We start from the raw sequence: 27,395 nt of genomic DNA on the forward strand, positions 1-27,395 counted from the left end.
ATGAGATCGATCTGACGTCTACAGCCAGAGCTACTCAACTGTCTCATTGTAGACGAACTTGACAGGAACAATGAGACCGCTGGGGAACAATGAGACACTCTACGAAAAACATACTTTTCAAGTCAAACGTCATATTTTTGTATTGTTCCATTGCAGGTGACTTGCCTTGAACATTTTAAAGCAATTTTGCCAACTTGAAGCTTTAATTAAAAAAAGTTATACTAAAAAGTATTTAAATTTAGTAAAATCTAATTATTTATACCAAATAACTTTATATTTTTTGTTAAATGAAGTTAAAACTCAATAAATATGCCAAAAATCACTTCCAATTCATGTTTTGAAGGATTTCCCTAGATTTTGAAAAGTTTCATGAATTAAAATCAAAGTTTCTCATTGTTACCCATGGGCTGAAAAGAGTGGGGAACAATGAGACAGCCCTGGATTCTGGGTATATTCTTGATGTTGGTCAAATCTAATCAAAGGCAATTGTAGTCCAACTCATGCCCTATGAAATGACGAAAGAAATTTGGAGAAATATTAGTTTTTGTTTTATTGGTAGCCTATGAGCGAAAATGTAATTTTCAGTCATAATTTACTTTTACACCCCAGAATCAAACATGTATGAATAACTTTGCAAGGGAGCTTCCATAACCAAAGCCACTACTATGGCAGACGTGTATCCAGTAGACACACCTTTCCCCAAAATATGAGCCTGATTGGTTGAAACTACGACTTGTGAGAGCTATTTTATCATTGTTCCACGTGTCTCATTAATGACTGCTCTACCTTACAATTTAGAAATTATTCACAACATTGTCAGTGCACCGTTTTCGACCCATAACCTTTTTAATGCTGTTTGGAAAAAGTGTATTTTTGATCATTCAAAAAAGTATCCTTCTTTTTTCCACATTCATTAAATTGCTGAGAAAATTCTCAGCATTTTTAACTTTATTAATCTTTTCAGGTTTCTTTTTCCATATACATTCATTCTGTTAAAATATCGGTGACTTTCCAGCTCAAACAATTTTAACATTTTTTGGGAAATAGTCTTGCAAAGAAATAAAATAAAGAAAATTAATATTTCTACCGAATTTTGGAAACTATTGATTCGATTTAAAACAATGAAACGGTGTGAAATTTAGGTATCTGCTTGAAAAAAAAAACAGACTGTAAAAATCACGAGCTTTAAGGAGCTTAAAACATATTAATTTGCAATTTTCAAATGTTGGTCTTGAATTTGAAGTTTTGTAAAGCAATGTTTTCAGAAAGATAAGAAACAAAAACAATGGTTTCATTCTTCGACACTGAAAATCAGATCTTTAGTTTTGACAGTCAAAACTGGTTTTTGGTACTTTCGAGTAAAACTCACTATATTTAATTCAGTCTTGTTTTGAGACATTCAGAAGTTGAATGATTGAATTTGGTTCCAAAAGGAACAAATAATATAATAAAAATGTCATAAGCAAAGCATTTGCTATTTTTGCGTGTAGGAAATTTATGCGAATATGGCCAATATACAGGTCATCTACATGAAATGTACAAAAAAACTTATCACTCAGTAAATTTCCACTCTCAAACAGAGCAGTTCAAACTTATTCTATATCAAGTGTCGATAAAACAGGAATGTCTACAATGTTGTGTTACTATAATACGTTGAAATTATCATTAAATTCGTGGAATGCAACATCGGGAACGATGATAAAAAAAAAGTTTAAAAATGTTATCCACTCAAAAGTGGGGGTGCAAGAATGTTGCAAATTTGTGATAAAATTTCTGATGATAAAAAAAAAATAGAAGTTTCTGGCTGTATTACCCTGACTCGATTACAGTGGGCGAGCAAGCCCAGTCACCAGGGTTGTTAAAATATCAAAATATCAGCTCTCAGCAACTACAATTATCCCGCCTGAATATTCATGCCTCAAATACAACTGCTCTTCTCTCTTCATTGAAACTCTCAGCGCCGAACATAGCCGAACACGTTTTCGTGTTTACCCACTCGCGATGGACATTTTCCTTTTCTCTCTCATTCCCGCTTCCACAATCATTCTACCGCAACAACGTTTAACCACAAAAGCCGCCACAAAACCAATTTCGCAAACGCAGTTTAACGGGACGTCATGCGTGGTCGGCTCCTAATCGCCATCTCGCGTTCTCTCATTGCAGTTTCTGAGATATTGAGAGACTCAGCGGTGAGAGCGCATAGTCGAGGAAAAGGGGAGGAGTGATAGAGAGAGAATGACATCGCTGGGAATCACGAGACACAAGAAGAGATCTCACAAGCTATTAGGTTTTACACCGTGACGTCATTTGACAGCTCGTGTGCACTGTTTACATGGTCTTCGTCGATTGTCGACTAATTTCCCCGAACAAAATCGACGACCGCATCGAACTGTGCTAAGTCCATATAAACAGTGCACTCCTTTCTAACCTCCAAATCGAGTCGGCGTAAAACCTAATAGTGACGGCCGCTATACTCTCGGATATTTTTGGTGCAGAGATAATCTATTGATAGCTTTTTTATCACTCATTTGCAACACTGCCAGTCACTCACGTGCGCCGCTTGTTTTGTATCCGAGACTTGCGGAGTTGGCCAGATTTGTTTACATTGCTTTGGCAAAGTGAACGCGCTCGCGTTCGTTGGCGCGCGCGTTTGCGGAAAAACAAGATTTTCGCTCCAAATATAGCAGGGCCACCATCAGTTTCTAATTGCTCTCCGCGTGTGTATTAACATGTGGAGCTTTGGTTTTATCTTATCTCAGCTCCAGACTTTCCGTCTCGACGCGTTGAACAAGCGCGCGCGCTCCGTCGAGGGTATTCTAATAAATCATTAACGCACGTACGAACTCGGATCTCGGACACAAAAACACGCCAGCCTCTGGGTAGTAGTCCGACGATGACGATCGCAACACCTCTATTTTCGGAAAATGAGCTCAGGCCGGCTGGAATCTGCTGGAGTCGTTGAGGCCGCCGCCATCACTCATTTTGGGATACTACTCTAGTATACCTAACCTAAAACAAGCCCCGGACTCTGATAACAGACTCGGTGTGCAGCTCGCGCAAACAACGGGCGCGTTTCCACCACAGTCAGTCAGTCAGTCTGTGCTGTGTGTATCTTGTCGGACACATCTCGAACGCCGGCTTGGCATGTTTTCACAGTTGACAGCTGTTATCTTGCCTGCGTCAATTCGTGTCATGTGCGGCTCGGGGAAAAGCCCCAACGCGGACGACCTTGGCCTGTGTTCGCGGGTGGCTTGCGGATGCAGTGCTCTGGAGTCGGAAGCTCCAAAAGAGTTGATCTTTTGAATTTCTTAAAGAATTATTATCAGAAATTAGATAAATATTTAATTCAAAGAATTATTCATCAAGATTTATAGTCACAAATTCACAACGGACTCCATCTCACAGTTGTCCGTCCGTCCAGGTTCATGCTGCGGCGACCTCGTCCAATTGGCAATCGATAAATTATGCTTCAGAAATTACTCGCATGTTTAGTTCGGCGGGCACCAGTCTCTATCCCACCGAGCACTCTCGATCCAAAGTGCCGATACCGTTAGTAACTCTACCTACTGAACCACTGCCGGGCCAAAGCACACTGAAAAAACAAACCAAGTGACTGTCCCTAAGCCGGCTGCTGCTGGCCACTCCATACGAGAGACTCTTGGCCGGCACGGCTGGCGTACGGTTCTACAATTAAAATTTGCGCAATCAATCGGATTCGAAGCCCCGTGCTACTAAGCTGGCCACTATTTTCCTCACGACTGACTTTGGCGGCGTCTGCGCCAACGACCGTGCAGAGTGTCCGCCGTCCAAACGGCGTTCTGCAGCATAAATACTTGTACGTCAGGTGGTGGGCCCTGCTCTAGCAGACCAGGTGGGAGATCCAGGGACAGGCCGCGACTTGCGCGCCCGCTTGCGCTCTCGGATGACTAAGCCAGACCCCTAGCGAGTAATTGCTGTGCTTGTTTCTTTGCGCAATTCGCACCGCAGTTTGTACAACCATCAAACGAATATTAAATGGGAGCAGTTAGACATTGTTGGACGCCGGTAGGGGTGGCGCTTGGACATTGATCCCCGGCGAAGATCTTCGCAACCCCTGCAGGTCGTTATTAGCGATATAGTCCGCGGACTTATGTAAGACGCCTCAACACTGATCCGCGTGATGATCGCGGTTTGAAGAAGATTGCACTAATGAGGCTCAATTAGAGTGGCATATACCGTCATCATTGGGAGAAATCAAAACGGTGCAGTTTGTTCAAGAGTCGATGCAATCACCTGCAGCGAGATGCAACTAATAGTGTGCAGTTAATAGAGCACACACTTTCCCAAAGACAGATTTACGAGCCAAGCAGTGGCATCCATCACACTGTGGGAAAGTGATAATTGATTTATAATGTTGGTTTTATGTGGCAGTCGCTGCAACTGGGTAATTGATGTGTTTGGAGCAAGTTTTTCTTACATCACTGTGGAAGAGATCATGAAATCACTTTAAAATCGATTAAATTAGGTTTGATACAGGTAATATTTATCAATAACAAGCCTAACCCGACAAACTTCGTTCAGCCTTTTTTTTGTTTGTTGGCGTTTTTAACTTTTATGCTTATTCAGCCTCCTGTGATCCAAATTTGATTTTACGTAACTTTCTCCATACAATGTGCCGATGCTCCGGAATCGGTTCCAGAGAGGACAACGTGTCAATTAGTTAGCGTAAGAACCTTTCTTGGGCTTATACGAACCCAACGCAACAAAAAGCACATCGATCCGACGCTCCGTATTGAACTGATTCGCGTTCGAACAAAACCGTCAATATTTTTTATATATCTAGAGTTTTTTTTTGAATAGGTCCTATAAATCTATGAAAGACAATAGTTTATTGGTCCATTCAAAAAAAAAAAACTCTGGATATATAGAGAAGATTTCGTTGCCGGATTTGTTACACCACGTTTAATTTCAAAACAAATTTGTCAAATCACAAATCAAATTATACCGGCAATATACTAAACTCCAACAAGCAGAAGCTCGTAACGCCCGAAAATTCGAAAACAGAAACCTGATCTACCAACAGATTTTTATCTCTTTGCGACGCAGTTGTTCGGATTTGAAGCATTATGCACTTTCCATCTCTCATCATTATCGTCATCTACGTCAGTCAGCCCCGTCATTAAATGCGCCAATTTTTCCGGCAGAAATAAAAATAAACATTGCCGAATAGTAGTAGTAAGGCAAGAGCGCAAGTCACCAAGTCCAAATTGCCCGATGTCGTGTGAGCGTAGTACACCCAAAGCAGTTGCGTGCGATTATAATTTCTAATTTGGCAATTTTTGTGTGCACATTTGGAACGACTTTGGAAGCGCACTGGTTGAAGATGATGTAACTGAAGCGAAAGTTGCTTTCCAAAAAGTTGCGATAAATCTCCACAAGCTGTCGCCAATGCCCGCTATCTAGAACATGACTTAATCTTTTCCCTATTAATCCGCCACGGTCAGATTATCGCGCACATGACATGGCGAAAAATCTCGCTCCCCGATATCCTCTTGCGTCCAATCAAACCGTGACACAGTCACAGCAGATCACTGGAAATCGGCTGCGTCACTTCGTCGGGTGTCGGTTCTTCAACCTCCTTCGCAGCGTTTTGCCGTGACGTCAACGTTGATGCTCTGGCTCTCGTTGCCCTCTCTCTCCGTCATATATTCTTGGCACAGCATCCCGCGCGGTCAGCTTTTAGCTTTCTGATTCATTTTAGAGCGCGGCAGTCCGATATCAATTTCGCGCACATGACTAAAAATGGACCTCGGCAGGATGTTGTTTCCGTCCGGTTGGGTCTGAATGACGACTTGGGTTGAGATTATTTTTCAGATATTCTATGTATTATATCTAACTCAGGGAAATTCAGTGTAACAGAAATGGTTAAGTCCTTAATTATCACATCTTTGCATTACAGTCCAGACTCATTATCCTATGTTCGATTTTTCAAAGGTCTGTATAGGACTTCGGTTAGGCGCAAATATTTTCAAAAGTTTATGTCACTTTAGGGTAGTTTAGTTAACCCTCTAATGGCCAATTTTTTTCGATGATTTTTATTTTTCCCGTGTTCAGGATGTCATTTTGAGAAACATTTGTTCTACAATAATCTTTACTTCTCTTGTTTTTTGTTTTTCCTGTTTTATTTTAGCCAAAGTTAACCCTCTACTGCCCAAATTTTTTTTTGAAATTTTTTATTTTTCCCATTTTGAGCAACTTTTGTTCTACGAAAAACTTAAAATATACTGCCGCTCTAATCATGTCCGTCCCATATGTAAAAATAGCAATCCGAGAAAATCGCGTGTCAAAGTTGTCCCGCCCATAAGGCTACGTGTTAGAATTTCACGAAAAAGTGGATTTTCTCCGGCTTTCTAGAACAAAGTACTACATTTTATTGGTTTTTCTGATAGTTTACATGATTTTGAACCAAACTGCATCATTACCTCAAAATTGACGAAATTACATATGGGACGGACTAGCTTCGAGCGACAGTATAGGGAATGTTAGTAAAAAACACAGCCAAAATTGACCCCTAAAAAAATGACATTGGCAAAGTCACATAAAACAAGTAAAACTTCCAACCCATAAATTTTCTAAAATTTGAAGGGTTCTTCTTTCCAATGCTTGAGAAACGGCTGGAATATTCAATTGCAAACCTTCTTTTAACTAGAAAATGATCATTTCGAGTAATCCTGATATTATTTAGTCGAATTCAGAATCTTTGCATAGCAAATTTGTATTTTTTTGCAAATATTTCAACCACGTGGTAGCTGCCTGACGTATGGCGTCGCGGTGTTCATCGAGCTTTCATAGCATGCTAAGGAAAATTTTATGCTTTTTGAGGGAAAACCGTTGATTCCGGAGACATCGGATTGTTTGCCGATGCGCCAGGTCTAGGGACAACGAATCCATATGCTCTCTTCGGGAAAAGTGTTCTCCAGACCATTCCCCATAGGCCTGATCATACCAGAAGTTGGCGCGTGATTTTCCCAGACCTGTAGGAGCGTTTGAACAAAAAGCTCCAATTTCCCATAGTAATTTCCATGTAAACTTTAACCCTGATGCGCGCAGCCAGTTTACAACCAAATGAGCTGATATTTGGCATGAAAGTCCCTATGGGCATGCCCTACAAGGGGAACCATACTAAAACTTGATCCGAGAACTTTTTGAAAAACGCACCCACCCTAATATAGATATAAGGGGTTTGCTTATAAACATCACGAGTTATCGCGATTTTACGAAAAAAAGTTTTAAAAAAGTTACTTTTTGCGTTTCTCTTTGTTTCGTCGTCCGTGTCTGTCGCGGGTGACCATGAACGGCCATGATCGACGACGACCAACTTTTTCAAAACTTTTTTTCGTAAAATCGCGATAACTCGTGATGTTTATAAGCAAACTCCTTATGTCTATATATCAAAATTTTTGTAATTGTCTGCTCTACAGCTTTGTAGAACATTGTTACACTCTAAAAAATAACCCTGCAAAGTTAGAAAAAACACGAAACTTTAAAATGAAAATTTTTGTTCTAAATGAAAAAATGACCCTTCTGGGTCAATGTAGATTCGAAAAGTACATTAAATTTCCCATAAAATGACATGTTACAAAAATTTGTACAGTCGAGTAACGGAAAATGGGAGAATTTTTAAAACTTTTTTAGTGTTTTTTTCGATGAAAAATACGTTTTTTCGGAATTCTGAGTACGCCATCAAATCGGGCGTCTAATTTTACATAAAAGTCCTTTTGACACCAAATTTCTATCTCATCATCGTTTCAGGCTGCAAATTATTGAAAAACACCTCTTTTTTCGCATGTTCAAAAATGGAAGGGGTCGTACCGCCCCTCCGTCACGAGATATCAAAAAACAAACCTCGGATTCGTGATCAGGGACAAAAGTTACCCTTTAGGACAAAGTTTCACGCAAATCGAAGAGGGGTCGGGGCAACTGCTGTGTGAGTTGGCGGAGAATTACCCTTCTTCGGCAAAACTGTAGGTTTTTATTGGAAAAAAATAGTCTAAAAGTAGTGTTCCGTTTTTTCATTTTTTTATGTGAATACGATATTGTGCAAAATTATATTTTATGGATGTTTTTAATTACTTAAATTTGCTTTCTTTTGACTTAAAACATAAGGAAATTCTGCGATTTTTTGAAAAAAAATCTTGATTTTCCGAAAAACGCCCAAATTGAAAAAATTAACTTAAGTTTCAGATGAAAAATCTTATTTAAAATCTTCAAGAACTCCATTTTTGTTTTCATCTTATGTTCACCTCAAAGTGAATGATTTAGAAAAAAATAGTTTTTTTGTAGAAGTTATGAGTAAGCTTGACACACTCTGAAATTATTTGTTTCCAAGATATCAGAACTTTTACTATAAAGTTAGAAAAAATAATGAAAACGCATTTAACGCGAAAGTCAAAAAAGAAAACAACTGGAAAAATTAAAATACATTTTTTTTTAAATATTAGTAAGTACATATTCAATGTTCAGTACCGCTAATAGTGTATTTGTATTCCTTTGGATTTTTTTTTTAATTAAATGAAATGAAAATAACTGGACTGGTGTAAAACACATCTTGAAACAGTCATTCATTGAATTGTTGATTCCATGGTATGCAATAATTTTTTTTATTTTTTTTTGTCCTTTGGCTTCATTGTTGTAAACAATAATATCACCAATTTAAGCTTAATTGTAGGACCCAATTATCGGGTTTTCCCGGTGGAATCATATTCCCAGTTTTTTTCCCGGTTTCCCTTTTTCTCGAGTTGGCCACCCTGCCAAGACAGCCATCCATTACCGGCCGCTAACATCTCTACCGCGCACCTGGGACAAGGAAAGAGATATGGAAGTGTTGATGCTCCACTTTTTTAAGGGGATAAGGGAAAATCTCCAAGGTATCCCCCGTTAAGTTTCGCTTAGAGTTGGAAGGTTTTTGGGAAGGTATATAAGGTCTAGGATACACTCTAAACAAGCGTTGTGACCATTGCCATTGGCAATTTCTGCCAGAATTTGAATCGGGCACGAACAGCCTCACTTGAAAGTCGCTGAATGATGTCCAACTACGATCCGAGATCTACCGGTGTGTAGGGTTAAGTACGGCCAACACGTCGCGAGCATGAGAAACGCCATGAGCCAAATTTGGCACCAACTTGTGCAGACTAGCAAAACGAACTGACTCACCTTTTTTCGGTGTCGGCTAAGACTTTGGGCGGCGCACGCTGGCGGAAGCTGCAAAAACAAAAATAAATCAAACTGCGATCATCAACGGTGAGAAAGCGCCATCTGCAGGTGATGGTGGATCGGTCAGCTATTCAAACTGACTTTTTTTCAGTTAAGATCAAAAAGTGATCACAAATTTTCTGAGAAGTACGCCGATGACTCGTTCGAGCGAGGTTCCCGCACTTCTCGGTCAACGGCGTCGCAAAGGACATCAGCAGACATCATTTCGGCGCGTACAGCGCCACATCAAAAATAACCCAGACAAAAACATTAGCCAACTTGTACGGCGGCGGTCCTGCAGGTTAGAGCTCTACACCGCGCGCCGGCCGTCAGCACGACATGTTAACATCTGCTCGCGCATCAACGGCTTCGCACCGCAGTTTTATGAAGAGAGTGCGCAATAACAAACGCAACGCCGCCTACTTCCATCGCGCGAAAGGTGCACGTTGTCATCCGCGCCGCGCTCGTAAACGTCACTTTTGAAACGCCACCCTGACATGGGCGGGGGATGATGACCGATGGAGCCGATCGAATCCGGGCGGTCGGGATTAATTCCCCAGCGGTACCTACTACCCAACTACAAGCAGGGAAATAAATTACCCCCATTGAAAATCGCTGGGAGCAGCGGCGGATGACCGGCTATCGTGTCAACGAAAAAATAAATAAAATTACATGTTGAAATCTGAAGGCGCCACTCGTATGACAAATCGTAAATAAAAATAGAGTGTATTTTTCTTCGAGAGCGCTCGCACGCCAAAAGACGACGCGAGAAGTGTGCGCGCACACACCTCTCCGAAGAAATCACAACAAAATCAGAACAGCGACGCGGTTGACGCATGCGCGTCACTGTGTGCGAAGCGGAAATGTTCAGTCAAAACAAGCCGCTGCGCGTCAGTGTCGTCCCTCCTGTGTGACAGAAGTGTTAGCGCCCTCGTCCCCCATAGGAAAAAATAACGCCTCTGATTGTTGTTGGTCTGTTTGTGGAATATCTGTGACAAATGACTCAAGCCGGTCGCCGCCGACTTGGACCGGCGCGGTTTGTGTATGGTGAGGGGGTGCCCGAAAATAGAATCCCGTATTTGCACTCGATGCCGAGATAGACGGGCGCCACTCACATTTGGCGACGTTTTCAGGTAGCGTTAGGATTACCGTGAGAAATTGTGCAGAATCATTAACGGCGCCTGCCTTGTTGAGTTGTAGTTTCCCGAACGACTTCCCATGAAGTCGTCGGTGGGAAAAGGATCACACAAAACTTTGCATCACACACGGAGAGCCCACTTGTACATTTCGCCGAAGATCTCGGCAAATCCTCAATGAAAATCCCTGCGGTCCATTGTGCAAACTGGCCACTTTCGTTTTCCATTCTTTCGGGGTTGTCCCGGTACCTTCCTCTATGTTTTTTTTCTGGGAAGGTTCACCAGCTTTGTCTGTTTTGTCTGCAAAATCTTGATTTGGGGTTGATGTTTTTTATTATTCCGGCCCGACCGACGATTCTTCCCTGCGAGGTGGGAGTTGATGGCGTTGGGATTTCTCACGAAATTGCGTCGGTTTTTCGGGTTGTTTTCGGGCCAGCGAGGTCGTGTCTATATTCCGATCTCACATCTGGAAAGCTTGCCGATTTTTTTTTTCGATGTGCGCGGTTCATTCACGAAAGATCCGTATCGCTGTATAGGTGAAGCCGCACAGAACAGATTCGCTGACTTTCCCTGACTTCTGTCGCGGCGCGGTCTTCGTCACGTCGCACCCTCCTCTCGCGCTCGCGGTCGTTCGGAAAAGGTTATTCCGTTTACATGCTCTCTATACCATCACATCGCATGATTGAGGATCGGGTCTTGGCCTTCTCGTATACCCTTCTGCTGCACCACAACCATCTCCTCCCCACGGAGAGCCAAACAATAGATCCTAATCGAACCGAAACCAGCATCCAGCTGAACGTTCAAGTCATGGCACAACAAGAAGCTGCCGCGGCATTAACCCTCGTCGGCGTCTCATCGCATCATCAGGCAACGTCAGCAGCACCAGAGAGTGTAATTTATTATCCACTCTTTGATCGATTTCGATTCCGAGAAATCCAAATCTGGGAAGAAACGAAACGAAGAAAGATTCTTTTCCCCTCTCTCTCTGGGGTTGACCGATGATGCAGGCGTACACAGAATCCGGTTCTTTGGTGGTTTCTTGCCTCCAAGAAATGGTTCCATTGTTGGGTGCCGACTTGAAGTCGATGCTGCATGTAAGGCTTCCCTGCTGAAGTCTTCTTCACCTCGAGCCGAAGGGCACGTATAGAGAGTGGTGGATGGACGGTACACCTGATCCGAGTGATGCTCGTGTGAAGTTGCGAAATTGACACGTTCGATCGTTGTCCTCAGGGCTCGGTGAAGGCGTTACGTTCTGTAACTCTTCAATTTCTCTGGAACAAAATTTTTATGAAAATTTATTTAGACAATTTGTACGTTTTGTTTCAATCTAAAAATCTCCTTTGAAAGATCGTAACAATGATTTTGGTTCCAGAGAGCGTAACGCCTCATTTTAGAAATGTCACTGTCAACTTGACAGTGTCAAGTCATTATTCAAATTATTCACGATACCATGACAACCATGAATAAAAAAGTAGCCCACCGCGCATATCGGCAAATCTTAGCAGCAAAACTTACGCACCCGACGTCAATTCTGGTGGGCCGATTTCACCCACAAAGTTTGATGAAACTTGCGTCAGTCGTCGCCGTCGTCGGTCCATCACAAACACCCCGAACCCAAAAAAATCAAAGCGGCGCGGAAAGCAGGAAAAGCGAACAAAACAAAAACAGCAGCGCTCGCAAGCGCGAAAATGAAATAAAATAAGTAAATAAGTTTTCGCGCTCTAATCCACGCGCACGCACGCATCAACACACACACACGTTCTGTTTTTCCGCCGTCCGTCGCCGGTTTTTCTGCACCTTCCAAAAATAAACTTTGCCTTCCCACGAGCAGTACGAGTCGCGGACACTAACACTACCGACGGCCGACATTTGGCCAACACCAAAGCAGGCTAAGCGTTCTAACTTGGGCGCTTTATATTATAGGGAAAAATCATGGAAATTCAACCAGTTTGCGCTTGAATGAACTGATTTTTAATTGCGACGTCAAGATCTAGAAAGCGAAATCTAATTCTGATGTACTTCATTGACTTCAGTCTGCGTTTGACTTTGACAGTTGCTTACCTTCGCTATATTTTGCATTGTTTCCATCCCAATCAAATGCGATAGGTAGCTACCTGTCAATCATTTGGAATAACCGACGAGGTCGCCCAAATCTCTCCTGCGACAGCCGTGTTCCGTTATAGATTTCGGCGAGGCGAGACCTGCTCAAGGTCGTTCAGATAAGCGAGCTTCGCAGTCGGCGTGGCTCCACCACCAAAACAGGACTCTTGGGTGTGTTTGGCGTGACGTCAGCGCTTGTTTACACCACAGGTCACCTGTTTCAGCACGTTCCAGCACCGCGGTTATCCCGCTTTGTGGTTTGAGGAGCGTGTTGTTCCGAAACTATTGTGCAGCTCACGCACTTGTAGATAGGCGCGGGACCGATCAACTTGGGCGGAAGTTTATGTGTTTATCGGGGTTTTTTTAAGACAAAAAAATACGTATTGCCTTTTGCAAGAAGTAACATAACCAAACTATTCGGCACCCTCAGCAAACGTCAAATCAACACAAATTGCTGCCGGATCTTTTTCCGGATCTCTCCCTTAAAAGATCCGGCAGCAATTTTGTATGGTTTGACGTTTGCTGAGGGTGCCGAAGAAAGGTAAACAAATCACATCGTGCATCAGCCAATGTAATGTTACAGGTGACGTTGTAACAACAAAGTTGATGTTGAAGACGGAATCGATGGAGACCGATCTTTTTGGAGATCTGAGAATCCGGAGTCGCAGTTGCTAAATCTTAAGAAGTCAGCCAATTATCAACAACTTTGAAGTCGGAGTCAATGGAGTTGGATCTTCAGGAGAGCCGGAGCCGAAGTCGTTCAAATGGAAGCTTCCACTTTCCCTTTCAAAAGTGACTATGAATCCAAAGCCGAAGCTGGTTGAGAGCTCACTTCCAAACCTGACCCAAATGGTTCCCAGCAGGCTTACTGACCCACTCCGCGCGACGTTCGACGCCCGATCGACCGCACCGATGACCGCGATCGCACGCTCGCGGTCTCCCAAAGTTATAAATATTTAAAACAGGAAGTTGTCATAAAAGTAAAATAAGTTACCCGCGAAGTTTTTTGCTCCCATGCTCATTTCTACACGCTTGGCTGTGCGCGTTTGTTCGAAAGCCGCACACCCAAACAAAATTAGGCAGATACACAGGCAAATCTGCGCGCGCCGCTGTGTGACCTTGGGTATACTTTAGGGTGGTCCAAATCCGGGTACCCGACGGTGCTACCCCTGCTTTTCTCTATACATTTTGTCGATTTTTGTCATACTAATTTGAAATTTAACCTATGTAGGTATGGGTTAATGTTTGATTAAACGGGATAGCACCGAGGGATATCCGGATTTGGACCACCCTAACATACATGTATGTGTCCACGACGACGGAGCGGCGTCGTGGCTAGAACGCGTTACAAACATTCGCAACCAAAAGCTAACGCAAGTTTTAGGCGATCGCTTGCGATGGAAATTGATCGTAATTTTTGTTCTATATTGATCCCTCGAAAACATCAGTCTATGCTATCTTCAGTAATTCAAGCAAATGGCACACTAGATTTTGTCATGTTATTTCAAATTTTTCTACCATGACAGTAGCCATGACCATGACAGAAGAGTTGATACTCCACTTTTTTTTAAGGGGATGAGGGAAACTTTCCACAATAATACCAAATAAGTTTGGCATGGTGTTGGATGGTTTTTGCAGTTAAAAAAGTCTTCCGTTAAGAGATTTAAAAAGCGTTAGTAACGGAGTCATTATCAGATTTTTTTTCCTAACTTATAGACAAATCCAGTTTGAAATAGCCGCTAGGTGGCCAATGGTGTTAGAAATGACAGCTTCCATGTATTTGAATATGGGAGCTCAGGAAAACTCCATTTTTAAGCAATAAAATGATTATTTATGATAAAATTATTGATTGATTAAGTTCACAAAATGTGTCTAGAATAGTATTAAAATAAAAACTGTTCGAAAAATTTGCTATCGAGATAAGTACACCATTCGATTCAGCAGGAATTTTTGGCACCAAAAATATATTGTTTTCATATGTTAAGTATTTTATTTTAAAAGAAAATTAACAAAAAGTATGAAAATCGAGACATTTAGTATGAGACCTGTCAAATCTCTCACCTTCAAAAAGCAGCGTTGAGCTTTCGCTGGATTTGTCTATACAGGAGTGACATAAAATCCTTCGACGGAAATCACACCCCTTTTGTTATCTTCAAACTCAATGTTCTGCTCATGTGTACTTTAAATAACAACAATAACATGCCGTTACTGGGCCAGGTAATCCATCAATGGACAAATCGCAAGATACAACGTTTATTCTCTGAAATGCACTCATTCGCCGTGACGCGTTATCAGCACGTGTCGTTACAGTCCGTGCGATAACGTCGATTTCTTGGAAAAGAACTAAACAAAAACAAGCCCCACTCATCACCCGCGGGGTGAGCTCCATCACGGGGATATCCCAGGTTGGCTAAGTCACTTTTGTTTACCGCCCTTGGGTTCCCTTGGTTACCGCTCCCAGGACTAAACTCCCATTTTCTCTCTCCCTCTCTCTCCAGCCACAACACGCGAACCACCACGTGGGAGGACCCGCGTATCACGGCCATGCAGGAGAGCCTATTCCAGCAGCAGTCCAGCGTGGAGACCCTGTTCAACACCGGTTCGCAAACCCTGCTCAGTCCCACCATCTCGTCACCAACGCCACCCAGTAACAACAGCAATACGACCAACAACAATAACAACAACAACAACAACAGCGGTAAGTGCCCTTTCGTAAAAAAAGGCTGGAATTTCCCGCGGTCATAAATTTCGATGGTCGCAAACGGGGGCTGGGGAAAAACCCTTCTTCGATCAATCAACCTCCATCGGTATCTAAGCGCTGTTGGCCCGGCATTGTGACTAACTTGGATTATGTTTAAGTGTCCTTAATCATTTAACAGAACGTTCTATAATTAGTACACAACTAAAATTAGCACGCCTAACAATCTACACAACACAACACACAAACCACCAATTTTATCACTGGCATGGGAAAGAGCTCGGAAAGTCGTCATAAATTACGTACATTTTATAGTACACACATCTTTGTTTGCAGGAATTTCCGACAATTTTGCTATCGCACTCTTTTGTTGGATAGTAAAACTGACGTAAATTATGAAACTAACGCAAGAGTTTTTGTAGCCCTTGTGAATGAATCAAATCGTACGAAGAATGTGAATCACTGTGCGAGAAAACTTCCTCTGCTTTATCACAGGAAGTCCAAAGATCACCCTCGTTGTGCAAGCATATGCACCAAGAATGAAAGAATTATTTTCAAAGCAAAAATCGTTTCAAATAACCATAAAAAACTTCTTATTTATTTATGCCATTTTCTTTTTCCTCTGTTTTTTTTTACGTTGGTAAAAATCACGGATTTTGTTTTTAGAAGTATCATTTTTTAGCATTAATCCAAAGATCATTGAATTTTTAAGCCAATTTTGAATCTTTAAGCATTTTATTGGTTTAATGATTTTACTTGTTTCATTCTTTTATTTGAATTTACCATTTTTTTATGTTTCTTTTATTAGGTCAACTTTGGCCATGTTTTTAAGGGGTTACATACATGTAAATCGACAAAAAAGTCAGAGGTTGGTGTGAGCACACATTTAATTTTATTTAAAATCTGTTTTCAGGGTATTAAAATATACATTTTCATCTAACATCAAAACAAATTTGAAGACATTTGGTTGTATCATTGCCGAGATAAAGCTATTTGAAGTTAGCAGTTCCAAGAAACGGGTGCCACGATATCTCAACACTGCCTTGACCAAATCGGCTCAAAATTTCGGTGAAGACTCGTTAAAACAGTCCTGTGTGCATGACGAAGGCCGATTTTCAAAAAACTTTTTTTTAAAAATGATAAAAATATTTTTGTGTTTTTCATATAAAAAATCGTCAGTTTTTGATTTTTGTATTTTTTAAAAAAGCAAAATTTCAAAATCGGGCTTCGTCATGCACCCGGGATATGTCTAGAGTGTCTTCAACCCGAATTTCAGCCAATTTGGTCCATCTAGGGCGTCCAATTTTCCCGGGTTTTGAATTTCCCGGGAAACGGGAAAAATATTTTGGAAATCCCGGGAATTCCCGGGATCCCGGGATTTTTTTAAAATAGTAATAAAATCTATGTTTTCATTATATTTGCATGTTTTCAAGCTTAAAATCATAGAATTAGTTCAATACTATTCATTCATTAAACACCTCAATCTAAACAACGATGGCAGTTTTTAGATAGCTTGAAATATTTTATTTTGTTCTTTGTTGTGCTTTGGTTTCTTATCTTATATCTAATCCAATGTGATTCAAATTAAATAAGTCTCTTATAAATACCTTTTTTTTATATGTCATGACTAGAAAAGCAAAAAAAGAAAATCTTTTTAAATGTCTAAAATAACAAATAAAAAGACAACAAATAAAATTATAACAGTTAAATTTTAGATAAGTTTAGACATTCATGTTTTATATAAAAAATATTTTACAAATTATCTTAAGGTCATTACCGCCACTAGGAAAAATCGGGACTACAGTTTAAATAGGTACAGGAGGTTTCAGAGCAATTAATTTTGAGATCGATGTATTAATTGCTTTGTTCTGTTCCTGTTTTAATCGAAATCAATGAAAAAAATAAAAACATTATGCAAAAATTTACTTAACAGCTGTCTTAATTCGATACATTCGTTCATTAAAAAATAATTTAAAATGATATTATTTTTTAAATTTAATATTATAAATATACGTAGTCTTTTCAAAAATATATAAAATTTGATAAAAAAAAGCGCTAGACAATTTACGGATCGGTATTTTTTACAAATTTCCTTTATAAGTCAAATTAATGCTGATGTCTAGATTCAATAGGTCCTATAAACATATGAAAACACAAAAGCTTATAGGACCTTTTCTAAAAAAAACCCTGTATATATGCTTAATATTTGATTTTTGTTTTTTTTTATCGTTGTTTATCTATTTTCACATCAAAACCTGAATATCCAGACAAAAATTTGACATTTTTTTCCAATTCCCCTTAATGTAACCCCTTAACTTAACTCTCTACTTTTGTACCAAATTATACTTTTTCAATTTTGTTGCAACTCAAAACCTGACGATTTTATTGTATGATAAAAAATGTGAAAACAAGCAAAAAATTTAAAAATGATACTTAATTTTTAACCTTAAAAGCTCATATTCGGGGTTTCGACTTATTTTAGGGTCAATTTTATGTGTTTACAAAAAAAAGAAAAGGTTTACAACATAAGGTTTACAAAGCTTCAAGTTCATGTACTCTTTGAAACCAATTAACTAGTGTTTCGCCTAGCTAAATACCTTTCTAACCATGAAAGATTTTTTGAAATTCCTCTTCCTCTTATTATTTATCACCTGTTTTTCCAAAAAGAAATTTCCTGGGTCACACTAAAGTTTCCATACATTTTTGTATGAAAAAACAACCAAACACATTGATTAACTTTTATTTCTGATAGCATTGATTCAAAATCACTGAAAAATAGAATTTCTGCCAAAATCGGCAAACTTATGCAAAAATTAAACTTTAGTTATATGAGTACTTCTTTGTTGAAATAAATCAATTTACCATATTATTTCTTTATTTGGGGTCAAAAACAACTCCCAGTTGATAACTAGATGAAAAGTTAACTTTTACACATTAAATAAGCCAAATTCTCTTTGCCCCGCGTATTTCGTACCTTTGTCCCACATACGGGGAAAAATAATATTTGAAATTACAAGCCAGAATTTTAACATCAGCTTCAAAAAATAAAAGGTGGGATCCGTCGAATTTATTTTGCGAAAAAAAAACTTTTTGCAGATTTGTACATTAAAAATTCTACAAAATTCAAAAGATTTTTGAATCAAACCAAACACGCTAAAAAAATTTATAAACGTGGGAATGCAAATTGATTTCAGTTGATTGCACTTAATTTCAATTGAAATTTTGAACATGTTTGAAATATATGTTTTTCCCCTTAATTTTTCGGGCCAATTTTAGAGAACCTTTAAATTAAAATTGATACAGCCTTATAAAGGGGGGATAAAGTTTCATTTGCTTCTACATCAAAAACAGTACAGATAAACTTACAAAACTTATATATAATGAAATTTAAAAAAAAACACAGATGAAAAAAATACATTTTTTACCAAATTGAACAAAAAAAATTATTCAAGTTGTCGATTTGAAACATATGACAAAAATTACCAAAATGACAAAACTGACAAAAATTGCAAAAATATCCAAAATACATTAAATAATAAAAATGACAAAAAATACAACAAATTACAAAAATGACACTAATGACAAAAAAAACAAAAATGACAAAAATGACAAAAATTACAAAAATTACAAAAATGACAAAAATGACAAAAATGACAAAAATGACAAAAATGACAAAAATGACAAAAATGACAAAAATGACAAAAATGACAAAAATGACAAAAATGACAAAAATGACAAAAATGACAAAAATTACAAAAACTACAAAAATTACAAAACTGACAAAAATTACAAAACTGACAAAAACGACTAAAAGGACAAAAACGACAAAAATGACAAAATTGAAAAAAAATTACAAGATCGACAAAATTGACTAAACTGACAAAAATGAAAGAACTAACAAAAATGGCAAAAAATACCAAACTGACAAGAAACAAAAAATCACAAAAAGTTTAAAAAAAACTAAAATGACATACATGATTTTTTTTTAAAAAAGGTGACAAAAAAGCCAAAAGTACAAAAATGACAAATATAACAAAAACGTAAAAATTACAAAAAAATACGAAATTGACACTATTGACCAAAACGATGAAAATTTAGCCAAATCACGGCCAAAACCATTGATGTTCAAACTAAGAAAATAAAAAAAAACACGACAAAAATTCAAGATTTTTTATTCAAGATTCGATTATCCGAAGTCCCTTACACACTTGGAATGATCGAATGTTTGAAATCTGGAAAGTTGAGGAAGGAGTTGAGGGTTATAATAAAAAAAAAACTATTTATAGCCTGAGAAAATATGTTTGACTCCAAGAAAACATTGAACAATTTAAATACCATCAATTTGCAACGCAGCATATTACGCTTAATAGCATAAACCATCACTACACCATAACCCTACGCCTAAAATGTATAAATGTTTACTACATCGGCACTGCGTCCCCCATTTATGAATGGAGTTCAATTTGTTTGCTTTTTGACAGTGATTCCGATTCGGTCGTCAAACAAAATTTTACGTTTGGGGCTGCCGATGGCCCCGAAGCATTTAGTATACACAATATAGTAAGAAGACCGATTCCAGCCCAAATCCTCTCTTCTTCCTCTTCCAAGTTTCCAATAATGTTCGTTGATAATAAACTTTCATGAATGAAAGACCGCCCCGGGACTTGCCACCGTATAGTATTTTAGATGCAACGTCGTCAATGTTGATGTTATTCTTTTCGAAACCGACGACGACGACGACGACTACGCGCGATAGCCGCCCCAAAGAGTCTTTCTAATAAACAAACAAAACTTGGCGCTCGTCGTTGATATGATCAGCTTGCCCCACCGAGCTCGCGATTGACCGATGAGCAGTGGTGTCACGGTTCGCTTTTGAGCGTATCATAGCCACTCAATCGACGAACCTATCGGGTGAGCGCTTATCGAACGCTCAGAGCGGCGGGTTTGAACGGTTCGCGAACCAAAATTTCGATCATCATTTCTCTGCTCACTTGCCGCTCCGCTCTGAACGGAGTAAAGAGAGCGTTCAGCGAACGGTTCGCCAGCGGAGAATGTAGGCACTGATAGAAAAACTTATTTGTTTTTATTCTTCACTCCCACAAAATTGTTCAAATTTGTTAACGATAAAGTTATCAAGGGACCATCCATAAACTACGTGGAAACCTTGGGGTGAAGAGGGGGGGGGGGGGCTATGGCGATTAACCACGCTCCATAGAAAAAAGATTTAATTTGAATGGAAATTGTCCACGAGGGGAGGGGGGTGTTGACATTTCCAAAAAAGTGTCCACGTTTGTGGATGGTCCCCAAGGAACCAGGGAGTCCTCTGTTGACCCAGGACATAACAACATAATATAAAAAAGTCTACCATACTCACTGGAGCTATGCGGGTATGATCTGCAGTCATAAACCGCAGACCTCTTGCTTGTTACGATAATAAATCCAGGGATAATAAATCCAGGGAGTCATTGGAAGACCCAGGATCCCAATGAGTTGTTGAAGCCATGCTCTGTAGCCCTCCATAGTCACCTTCTGTTGTCAAAATCATGAAATGTTTTTCTCTGAGTGCTGTTTTTTAGCTCTTCTTGCGAACCGCTCATTGATGGTCCCTCTCACTCTCATTCGCGATGAGAGAGCAAGGGTTCATGCGAACCACGGCAGGCGTTCGGATCGTGGTTCGCTCGTGCTTGGTTCGCAATCATGAGCGAACCACACTTGAGCGTCATGGCGTATCGTTTGAACCACGATTCGAGTGAGCGAACCGTGACACCACTGCCGATGAGTAACGATTCGCTCAGTGTGTCTTATCGGTGCTGCGGGTGGCGTCCGTTTGTTGTAAACCGCTCGAATCGGTTTCGTCATCCGGCACCGGAAGTGTGCTTTACTTGAAAATTAGAAAAAGGGAAGAATCTAGATTTTTTTCAAATGAAAACTAAGATTTTTGTTTAGAAATTTGAATTTTTAGTTACAGTCCAGACTTAGTTATTCGATTATCTGAAGTTTTGAATATCTAAAGCTTGATTATCCGAATGTTTCAAAACACTTTGGATAATAGTATCCAAAGTTAGATTTTCCAACAAAAATTTAAAACATCGAATAATCGAATTTTTTTTCAAATTAGTCAAGAACGTCTAAATCATGGAAAATTTGGATTCCCACGATTTTGTTTTAATTACTTGTTTATTTCCATCAATCACCCTCCGTCTAGTTCTAGTCGGATCTTGAAGCAACTGAAACAACAGAACGGTGTTAATTGCAGGTCGTCGTCAGCACCGATAACTTGGTTTTTGTGTCAGTGCTGTTCAAAAAGGGTAAAACGAGTAGTGTGCGGAAATTTTCTAATTTAACCTTTTTTTGCATAGTTCATCAACACAGAAAAAAAAAATCATGGTAATATTACATCTGGGAAGGGGTACATCTTTTATGTCAGAAAAAAGGTGTAATTTTACCTCTGGAAATGTGTTTTAACACTTTTCTGGTGTAATGTCACTTTTTCAGTTTTTTGAGGTAAAATTACATCATAAAAGAGGTAATATTCAACCTTCCAAAATTAAAGCTTCCAAATTTACATTACTTTTTTCTGTGAACTACACATCAAAATTTGATTTTGATAATTAAAACAATCTTTAAAAAAATACTCAGTTCATGGGTTCAGTCCACCCTACTCGACCCGACTCAAAAGACGCCAAACCGGTCGTCGTTTTAGTTGTGTGGAGTCATCCTCTAAGCTAGCTAGCTACAGACTTCCAAGAAAAGTGAATGGCACCTCCAGCGGAAGGCACCTGACTTGATTTGCTGTCAACAGTCGTCGCTGATAGCATTGTTTGCAACAGATGGAAGCGTTGATAAAACTGATTAACTGCGCAATCTGGGCGGTCCCAGACTGTAAAAAAAATGCTCCGTTTTTTTATAACTTTTGTCCAGTAGAAATCTATAACTGTAAAGTAAATTATTCATGTAAAGAAAACTTTCCAAGCAACAAGAAGGAATCTAACTCGAGAGATCACCACTACACAGCCAAACGAGCACGATCATCAACACAGCCGTGAAAAATTCTGATCCCTCTCGCACACTGCGATGATCGTCGCGAGTTTTTTCCTCTTTCTTCACACTTGATCGCGATTATGAGCGGATAATCGCGCTGAACGAACGATGACGTACGCAAGGTTAGTGTACGCGTACTTGGGAGGTGGATTAGTGTTTGATAGCGATCGTGTCGTCGGTGTTGGTGTGTGTGTTTGTGCTAGAGAAAGAGATACAGGATGATTGAGTGCAAGAGAGTTGAGAGAAAGAGAGTCTTTTTTTCTTTGGTCATTCGAATTAGAGAGTAGCAGGAGGAGAGAGAGAGGAAAGGAGTTGGTCAGCGGAATATTAACTAAAGTGTGCGTGTGTGTGTGTATGTGTCTGCTGTTTAGAGAAGAGCACGGAATTATGAATGAAACGGTTCAATTACAACTTCATTGAGGAACGCTGCCATAGGGCTAGGCTTTTGCATATGTGTGCACCCTATTGGTAGTGCCATGAATGACCCCAAAAAAGGGAAAAAGTAATTAGCATTAGGTCGTAGAAAGTGTCTAGGAACGGTTTGCTCACGAGTCAATTGCAAGTCAAGAAACTTTTAGCTATACTTGTAATTGTGGAACATTTATACTTAATGATTTTAGCATAAATAAATGTTTTATTCTTGTAAAAAAAAAAACCTAAATATTTTTTTCTTTTATTAAATAAGGCTTTCTAGTCAGAAATTTACCAACACATTCAAAGTATGTTTACATTACAGCTGGACGTTTGTTTGCATCAGGTTTCCTATCGAGAAATTAAAAGTGAGAGTGTGTGCGTGCAACATGGAGTTAAACTTTTCAAAGTGCCATGGTAACCTTCACAGCAACTTCATAGAAAGTTTAACTCCATGTTGCACACACTCTCACTTTTAATTTCTCGATATCTCTTTCTAGCAATTTTTTTTTGTCAGGCGACTTCTAGCTGGTTTTTTTGACTGGCCGCCCGATATGTCAGCAAACATACTTCGCAGGGCTGTGACAGCTCGAGCTCGGTCTTTGTTTGCATCAGAGCACTGTGACGAGAAGTTCGTCATTTATGGGTTAAATTATATTTTTTTCACTGGGCCTAGAAAGCCTTATATTATTTTAAAAACTTTATAAATTTCTTTGATACACAATTTGGGTTATACGCGATAACCGTGTGATAATGTTTAAGACAGTACAGTACGCAGCCACTTTATACAGTTGGCATCAGGAGAAAAAAAATGGTCAAAACTTAATGAAATTAATTGTTGAATAATTACACATTATTTAAAAAAAGAAAGAAAGGTTTAATGTTCTGGTAATTTAAATCATTTGGAAAACCTCAGAGAACTTTTTCATTTATAGACCCATGGCTTTGGGTTTTTATGCACTTAGGACCTTCTGTCATAAGAACTCTTGAGAACTGGAATTTTTATTTCTTTAATAAATTTTATTTGATGACCAACTAAAACCTAATTTTATGCACATAAATGGAATTAATCGAAAAACACTGAAGCATTATCACCATAACAGAGATTGTTCACACTAGTTCTAAGTTTTTCATCACACATCCCGTTCCCATTCCAATTATCCCCACCACCGCCTATCCCTCGTGTTTTCCCACTAACCAGGTCAGCAAGGAATCTTATTTTCTACTGTCTTTTTCAGTGGTATTTTCAGATTCGATCGAAATGTCGAATGAACCGGCGCTGCCGCCGCCCAGCGGCGTCCCAATGCTAAACACCAACAGTGGTATCAACCTTGGCCCACTACCCGACGGCTGGGAGGAAGGGATCACGGCCAAGGGCGAGCGGTACTACATCAACCACGCGAGCCGGACGACCACGTGGAGGGACCCCCGATTGTGTATGTCCTTTTCTTTTGTTTCCAACAACCTGCAAAACCGATATACACCATCACACAGCTTGCCACTCGCAGTTTTTTCCATCCAACGAGATCACCAGCAGACGTCAGCACTCTCCAACATGTGTACATTCGATACGAGTCTGAAAGTTACTATTCGGAAAGCATTACGAAATACCGTTCTTTCGTAAACCAACTAACAACGACCTTCACAGTGGACACTTGTTACTAACGCCATAATCACTAAAACTGTGTGCGCTCTTCCCTATTTGTACATGGACACCTGTCATACGTTTGTAACCATCGCTAGTCAAATCCAAACATTCTCTTGTAAGGTTTCCCGCTATGAACAATTGAACATATTGAAATTTTCGCCTTTCTTCTTCACCTGTTGTGTACATATAAACTATTGGCCTAACCTGTATTCCTGCTGACTCACCTATCTATACGGTACTTTTTCAAACCATGCTGTAAAAACGACTCTAATCAGCGTAAATACGCAAGTGGCGCCTCATCAAGTGAACCCAATATATGCCCAGCGAATTCAATGTAAAGCGCTAATTGATTTACTTTTGTTTCCTTTTTCATTCAACACGAAAACAGCAAATCAAGATTGGGCAGTTCAAGAGCAAACGGTCAGACTGTACAACCTGCAGCTAGAACGAGAACGTCTCAGGAAACGGCAGCAGGAGATTAAATCACACGTGAGTTAAAAATTCGTCGTGTTAGAGATTCTGTTGTTGCTAAATTTCTCTGTATCTCGCACAGATGGGGGAAGATCCGTTCTTGTCCGGCCTGACGGATCATTCACGCCAGGAGTCCGGCGACAGTGGACTCAGCGAGTCGTCCATATCACATTCGATGCCACATACGCCCGATTTCCTCTCTAGCATAGACGACAGCATGGACGGACTCAGCAGTAAGTATAACATTGTCCGGGTAAAAAGAGTTTCATAACCGTAGTAAATAACGTTTCTTGTTTTATTTCCAGTGACGGACAACACAATGGACACAATCCCATTTGGTGACAACCTGGAGACACCAGACGAATTCATGGTTAGCGTGACATTATAGAAAAATAATCAATGAGCAACCGTCATAAAATATCCCTTTCATTTCAGCTTGATGATCCTCTATTGTTAGAGAAAATCGACGCAGTCAGTAACTTGAATCTAATAGATCCTTCGAGTACCAAACCGGACAACACGCTGTATGATATAATCTAGAGGATCCAGAAAATTACGGAAACACACATCTACACATGCTTACATTTATATTTTTACACCCACATCCAATACGGTAACAGAAAAGAAATTACATTTTGTAGTTTCTAGAGACACACACGTACACAAAACACATACAGACAGGGGCGTTAACAAAACGTCAGAGCTAAGAAACTGTAATGTTATTTTTCTTAATCAATAAGGAAGAGCAACCCCACACAATTGAGCGATAAGGGAAAGGTAGTAGAGCGTGTGTAGATATTTAAGCAAAACCTTACTTAATTTTAAGGGTTAGTTAAAGCAAAACACTACAAGGAATCGGACCGCCTCCGTTCAGCGAGGAGACGGGACTCAAAGCCCCATCAGAAACACTCAAGATGTATTTTACACTATTTAGGAGAAAGAAAAGAAGCAAACTTTTGCAAACTTCTGTGACATTCTGCAATGCGAGACACCTTGCAAGCAATGACAAAGTGCCTTAAAAAGAATTAACTTCCTTTCGACGGAAACGAGTTGTGATTTCATGTTACATACATTTCTCAGAATATCAAACGTTTTGAAAACACACAACTGTCTGTGAAAACTCAAAGGAGCAAGCGAGTTCTAAAATTATGACCGCATAAATAAACAGATGCAATACTACGTAGTTTTGGCAAATCAAAAGCTTTGCCGTTTTATTATGTTTCGTTTTAATGTAACTTTGCAAATTTTAATACCGTTAGTAATGCATGACTTTAAGAGAAAGCATACAATCAATGCAGTCTAAATACTACTTACGACGAAAGTGCCTTTCAATACACAAGCGTGTAAAGCAAACATGTTCTGCAACAGCTATTGAATTTGAACGCAATGCATCAATCCACAGTTTGAGCACGATAGCAAAATTCTCATCCTTTTTTCGCCATTTTTAAGTTCAATCATTCTAGGGTAGAATCTATCTTATTATCCTAATTCTTGTATTAGTAGCAAAATCTTTCATACCAACATGCAAACACAAGTAAACAAACTACATTTATTATATTAAGTATGTAGGAATACTGTTTTCATCAAAAGCTTAACTGAACCCTCTCAGCGAGAAAATCAGATGGCAATTAAAATCGATTCAACTGGTATTCAACGTTGTGGTCATAATCGTATATTTCTGGAATGTCACTGACGAATGAAACCTGTTGACCAGTCAATCAAATCTAATGAACCACATTGAATATACTTTGTTATAATTATTCACTAATAGAGATAGCAATCATTTGAGTATGGTTTTATCATAAGAAATTTTAAACTACTTTTTTTAAACTTTCGTAACGTATAACACGTTACACTTTAGCATAATTTTCAATTTTATCATATTTTTTAACTTTTTCCCTACAATTCATTATAAAAACATCAAATAGCTAAAGCTATATTCAAAACTATTTCTAAATAAATAATAAAAAAGAAGATATTCTCTTATCTCTATCAACAAGAGTTACATTTGCGAAATTGTAAACATTTTCGTTTCGTTAGTAAATAGTTATAATGAAATATATTTTTTAAATACCAGAAAATAGCAGCACAAAGTAACAACTTCAGCTGCACAACGAATCGAAATATATTTGCTTGAATTCAGAAAAGAGAGCTGACTGAGGTTAAGGGAATTAAGCACAGATATGAAATATCCCTCAACCGCAGTCAAAGCGTGGAGCGCAATCATTTTTTCATGCTTTTGATGAACTACAGCCCTGCTTTATCACAAATATCAAAACATCAACTACGTCATTGGGTCAGTGCGCTGTGAATGCGCCGTCCAACAAAACAAAAATGTAGCATTTTAAACGTGCTGAAATGTTGTTTCCTCAAAACGTTTTGATTTGATTTCATTACACCCTAAAATGCAGCGAGCAACACTGATCGGTGACGATAGCTTCTTTCTGGTCGGAATTCACATTCGTCGATGCAAGAACGTAAGATAATAAGATAGTACCTTCGAATGAACGAATTAAAATGAAAGATAGAAGAAGTACACGAACGATAAGCACCGTCGCCAAATCAAAAGCCGTCCATTTTTTTGTTTGAAAAATAAAACAAAATACAAACACCTTTCACGCAAACAGTGAGCGAGGAATTAATAAAAAATAAAAAACAA

The 27,395-nt window shown here is 39.2% G+C and overlaps 1 protein-coding gene across 2 annotated transcripts in view; it reads left to right on the top strand.

Annotated features, from left to right (window-relative positions):
• The window catches only part of LOC120427524 (transcriptional coactivator yorkie), a 43,409-nt gene extending 16,014 nt beyond the window's left edge, over positions 1-27,395 (top strand). The window contains exons 2-7 of one of the 2 annotated variants that reach the window (XM_039592394.2): positions 14,966-15,165; positions 23,856-24,053; positions 24,654-24,754; positions 24,819-24,969; positions 25,042-25,106; positions 25,172-27,395. In XM_039592394.2, coding sequence (XP_039448328.1) covers positions 14,966-15,165; positions 23,856-24,053; positions 24,654-24,754; positions 24,819-24,969; positions 25,042-25,106; positions 25,172-25,276 — 820 coding nt within the window. In that variant the 3' untranslated portion in view covers positions 25,277-27,395. The remainder of the gene's footprint in view (positions 1-14,965; positions 15,166-23,855; positions 24,054-24,653; positions 24,755-24,818; positions 24,970-25,041; positions 25,107-25,171) is intronic. The other variant, XM_039592401.2, reaches the window with a different exon arrangement.

Source organism: Culex pipiens, chromosome 3 (assembly GCF_016801865.2).
Source record: "Culex pipiens pallens isolate TS chromosome 3, TS_CPP_V2, whole genome shotgun sequence".
Lineage (NCBI taxonomy): Eukaryota > Metazoa > Arthropoda > Insecta > Diptera > Culicidae > Culex > Culex pipiens.